This window comes from Trypanosoma grayi, assembly GCF_000691245.1.
Source record: "Trypanosoma grayi strain ANR4 Tgr_978_V1, whole genome shotgun sequence".
In the NCBI taxonomy this organism is placed as follows: Eukaryota; Euglenozoa; class Kinetoplastea; order Trypanosomatida; family Trypanosomatidae; genus Trypanosoma; species Trypanosoma grayi.
Window position 1 is genome coordinate 1 of NW_008826597.1, and position 4,536 is coordinate 4,536.

At 58.3% G+C, this 4,536-nt stretch overlaps 3 protein-coding genes across 3 annotated transcripts; all 3 read right to left on the bottom strand.

The window, feature by feature from the left end:
- Positions 1–461: 461 nt before the first annotated feature.
- Positions 462–1,784, bottom strand: DQ04_09781000 (hypothetical protein; the record flags this gene model as incomplete). Its single annotated transcript, XM_009316048.1, has 1 exon — positions 462–1,784. One exon carries the CDS (start codon positions 1,782–1,784, stop codon positions 462–464), a length of 1,323 nt encoding a protein of 440 aa, XP_009314323.1.
- A 50-nt stretch (positions 1,785–1,834) lies between these two features.
- Positions 1,835–2,206, bottom strand: DQ04_09781010 (hypothetical protein; the record flags this gene model as incomplete). The annotated part of the gene is made up of 1 exon (XM_009316049.1): positions 1,835–2,206. The coding sequence occupies one exon, from the start codon at positions 2,204–2,206 to the stop codon at positions 1,835–1,837; it is 372 nt and encodes a 123-aa protein (XP_009314324.1).
- On the bottom strand, positions 2,206–4,386 carry DQ04_09781020 (hypothetical protein; the record flags this gene model as incomplete). Its single annotated transcript, XM_009316050.1, has 1 exon — positions 2,206–4,386. The coding sequence occupies one exon, from the start codon at positions 4,384–4,386 to the stop codon at positions 2,206–2,208; it is 2,181 nt and encodes a 726-aa protein (XP_009314325.1).
- Between the last annotated feature and the right edge of the window lie 150 nt (positions 4,387–4,536).

Genomic DNA, 4,536 nt, shown 5'->3' on the forward strand with positions numbered 1-4,536 from the left:
CACACACACACACACACACTGGCACAGACACACAGACGCCACTCTACCGCCGTTCTCTTCTGGCGTGCGTCCACCCGCCGGCACACAGACGTCCATACGCGTGCATGTATACACACATAACCTTTTCTTCTACCCTATTTTCGTCTCGTTCATTTCATTTCTTCCTCCTTGCATCCTTCCCAGTCGCCGTCACGTTACTCCTTCACCGTCACCCTCATTCATTGTTTCATTTTATCTCTAATTGCGTATTCGAATCTCAATATTAATAATAATAACAATAATAATCATCATCCTCATCAAAGCCCGCAATTGCATACTCAGCTCTATCCAAGCACAGAAACACAGGAAAAGAGAGTCACAAATACATTATATCTTTTTTTTCTTTTTGTTGTTGTTTTTTGTTTGTTTTGTTTGGCTTATCGGCGTTCCTGCCAGCCTGCGACTACTGCTGCTGTTGCTGCTCACGGATCCTCGCGCTCACCCTCCTCGCTGTCCTCCTCCGCCTCCTCCTCGGCGGTGCGCAGAAGCGAGATCTCGCGCAGCAACTCCTTTGCGCTGGTCGCCGAGACTTGGCAGCCGCGTATCCGAGAGTCGAGCTCACCCATCAGGTCGCCAATGTTGCGGTTCAGCACATCCATCGCGTCGTCGTGCTGCCGGCCCTTAACCTCAAGCTCTACCACGAGCGCCTCCTTCTCCCGTTTCAATCGCTCTAGTTGCTGCCGCATGGAGTACAGCACCTCTGTGCTGTTGTTGTCGTCGTGTGGGTCGCCAGCCTCTACGGTTTCTACCGCCGTTATTGACGACGGTGCCACGGTGGGTTGGTGTCTATCGTCCTGCATCGTCTCTACGGCTGACTCGAGCTGCCGCATGGCAGACTCGAGCTCCTGCATCTCCTCGTCGTGAGCAGCCTGCAGGTCGAAGAGCTCTTGCTCGCGCCTCTCCAACGTGAGGAGCGCCGCCTTTTCCGCCTGCCGCGCCCCCTCGAGGAGGCCGACGAACTCCTCCAGCTTGCCGAGTGTGTCGGTGTATTCCAGTCCCTTGACCTCCAGCTCGACCATCAGCGCGGCAATCTTATTGTTAAGACTCTCCATCGCCTCCTTGTGGCTCACAGACCTCCGCGTCATCTCTTCCTTCAGCGCGTTGTTCTCCTCCTCGAGGCCGCGGAGCCGCTGCTGGAGCTCCTCCAACTGCGGCTCCTCGCCTAGCAAGGCGGCTTCCTCCTCCGCATCATCCCGATTCTGCTGCGCCGCCGCCGCCGCAAGATTGCGCTGCACATGCCGCAGCCCGTCGCGCTCACGCTGCTCCTCATCCCGGCAGCGCTGCAGCTCCATCAGCGCCTCCTCCTGCGCAAAGAGGCGGTTACGCGCACTCACCTCCGCCTGACGGGCCTCCTCCAGCAGAACAACCATTTCCTCCATCTTCTCCAGCATGTCGGTGTACTCCGTCGCCCGCTCTTCCAACTCATCAAGAAGATCCAACTCACGCCGGCCATGCAGCTGCTTCGCGACCTTCAATCCATCCACAGCAATGTGCAGTAAAGAAATCATAGAAACCGAATCCAAGATCAGGCGCTCAAAAAACTCCTCCATCTCGGCAATCAAAATAGGATCTGAACCCGCAGAACGCGCACGACGAATCCAATCAACTGCTTCCACCAACAAATCTATACCCTCATCAGAAGACCTACAACTCTCAAGCAGACGTCTCGCCTCGCGGAACGGGTACTCTTCCAGCCGCCGCGAGATCTCCTCCTCCGGCACCGACGCGGGGTGCGTCACGTCCATCTCCACCAGCCGCCCGTCCGGCGAGAACACAACGTTGCTCACATCATCGCTCACCACGCGGCACGCGTTCGCGGCATCGGCAACAACAGCAGCCCGCAGCGTCTCCGGCCTCTCCTGCAGAAGCTCCGCATAGCCGTCGTCGCCCAAATCGCGCCCGTGGTGCGTCGTCGCGGTCTCCACGCAAAGGTCAGGCGCACACTCCCACCGCGCGTCGTGCGACCGCAGCTCCGCATTCTCCGCTCGCAGCTCCGCGTTCTCCGCAAGCGTGTCCTGCAGCCGCGCATTCGCCTCCTCCAGGGCACGGGTCTTCTCCTCATCACCGCCACGCAGCGCTTCGTTCTCCGCTCGCAGCTGCTGCAGCTCCTCGGTCGCCTTGCCCAGCTCATCATCGAACTGCTCCAGGGCACGGGCCTTCTCCTCATCACCGCCGCGCANTCTCCGGCCTCTCCTGCAGAAGCTCCGCATAGCCGTCGTCGCCCAAATCACGCCCGTGGTGCGTCGTCGCGGTCTCCACGCAAAGGTCAGGCGCACACTCCCACCGCGCGTCGTGCGACCGCAGCGCCGCGTTCTCCGCTCGCAGCTGCTGCAGCTCCTCGGTCATCTTTCCCAGCTCATCATCGAACTGCTCCAGGGCACGGGCCTTCTCCTCATCACCGCCGCGCAGCTGCTCCAGCTCACGCTCCCGCTCAGCCAGCTCCTCTCTCAGCAGATCAGCGCCGGTCTTCGGCTCCTCACGCTTCTCCAGCACACGACTCGTCTCGCGGAACGGGTACTCTTCCAGCCGCCGCGAGATCTCCTCCTCCGGCACCGACGCGGGGTGCGTCACGTCCATCTCCACCAGCCGCCCGTCCGGCGAGAACACAACGTTGCTCACATCATCGCTCACCACGCGGCACGCGTTCGCGGCATCGGCAACAACAGCAGCCCGCAGAGCCTCGGGTTTTGTCTTCAGAAGCTTCGCGTATGAGGTAGTGCCAAATTTCCGATGGTGGTGCGTGGTTGTGGGATTTGAGACGGAGTGGCTGTTTACTGGCTCCCACCGTGCGTCATGCGAACGGAGTTCCTCGTTCGTGTTTCGGAGGTCTTTGAGCTGCTCTGCAAGTTTCTGTATCTGATCTCTGTATTTGTTAGCCTGCTCGTCTTTGTTGTCGTGTGTCTTCTCCAGGTCTTGGATTTGATTGTGGTATTGCTCTATTGCGCGCATATGATCCTCTTTGTCCTTTGCAAGGCTGTTGCACATTTCATCATACTGTTGTTCCCTCTGCCTTATGTTCATATCCTGCTCGTCCAGATATTGCTGGAGTCCATCAATGTTATTCTGTGCCTCGTTTAACTGTTGTACCAATTCTTCGTTTTGTTTACAGACGCCATCAATGTCGTCGCGCTGCTTCTCTATCTCCTTTTCAAGGTCGTTGTTTCTGGCCTTGGTAAGCTGTAGCTCCCGGAGTGTGTCTTGCAGGGCGTCGTAGAGTAGCGGGCGGTGCATCTCAGCCCTGGATACGATGCGTTTAACCTCATCTGTTTGTATGGTGACAATGGCGCTGCTGTCATTGCTGCTCTTGTCTTCAAGCATCGCCACGATGGATGAACGTGGGACCGCGATGTGAGGGGTATCAGAGGCGGGTGTGAATGTGAGGATAGGCGAGCTTCCATAGCCATTGCCGTTGGATGCACCGTTGGCCCCACTGTAGGTGTGCAGCTGCTCGTTGATCTGCCTGATGCGTGCGTTGAGGTCCTTCATGCGGGAAATGTGCGTCGTGATTGATGCGTGTATTTCGTCCGTATTCTGCTGCGATCGCGCCAACTCCTGGAAGACGTTGAACAGCTCCAACTGCGCAAATGCCCAGTCGTAGAAGACAGGTGCCATTGCGGTGCCACTTGTCGTCGGCCCGCTGCATCCTGACGCCGTGGAGGAGCGTCGTGTTTCTACCCGGTTTATGCTATTGTCCTGCATGTAGCGGGCCTGTACTTCCTTGTACTGCTCCTCACTCATCTCCGCCACCGCGTCGTACTCAAGCAGCCGCTCAATGAACATCGGCTCACGCAGGGCGGCGCGGAGGTCTTCCCAGCCCCATGCTGCCTGCCCAGCGAGGTCGCCGTTCACGATCATGATGCAGGCCTCGAGCGCTAGCCGCAGTGGAGCCGGCGGCAGGCGGGTGTTAAAGAGTTCGTGCAGCCGCACCTCCTCCAACTCTGCGACGGCCTGGCGCGCGGCCGCCACCAAATCCTTCACACGTGCCACCTCTGTCTCGTTGCTTCGCCGAATGGCGGCGAGATCCTCACGCAGCACGAGCATCGTCTGTTGGCTGTCCCGCATCTCTGCCGCCTTCTTCTCTTTCTCCTTGTGGAGCGTGTCGACGATTCCGGCGTTGTGGCTGTTCTCCACGCACCAGCTCTGCAGCAGTGCGTGGTGCTCGCCCAACTCCAGCACGGATGCAAGCGACCAGTGCCAGTTGGAGGCGTGATCAAAGAACTCGTACGCGACGAGGCAGCCGGGGCGCACCGGCTCCTCAACGGAGTGCAGCCGCGACACAACGGAGGCGTACCCCTCCGCAGGAGAGCGCACGGACCCCTCAGATTGTGCGTCGCAACTAGATGTCATGACGCAGTGGGTCACTCACGTGCACGCACAGACACTATAGATCGGCCTTCCGCTTGTTTTTCTTGATTCTCCGTCCGTATGTGGAGATATGTGTGTGTAGTGTGTGTGGAACTGTGTATCGATGTGTGTGTGTGTGTGTCTTTTTTTTTT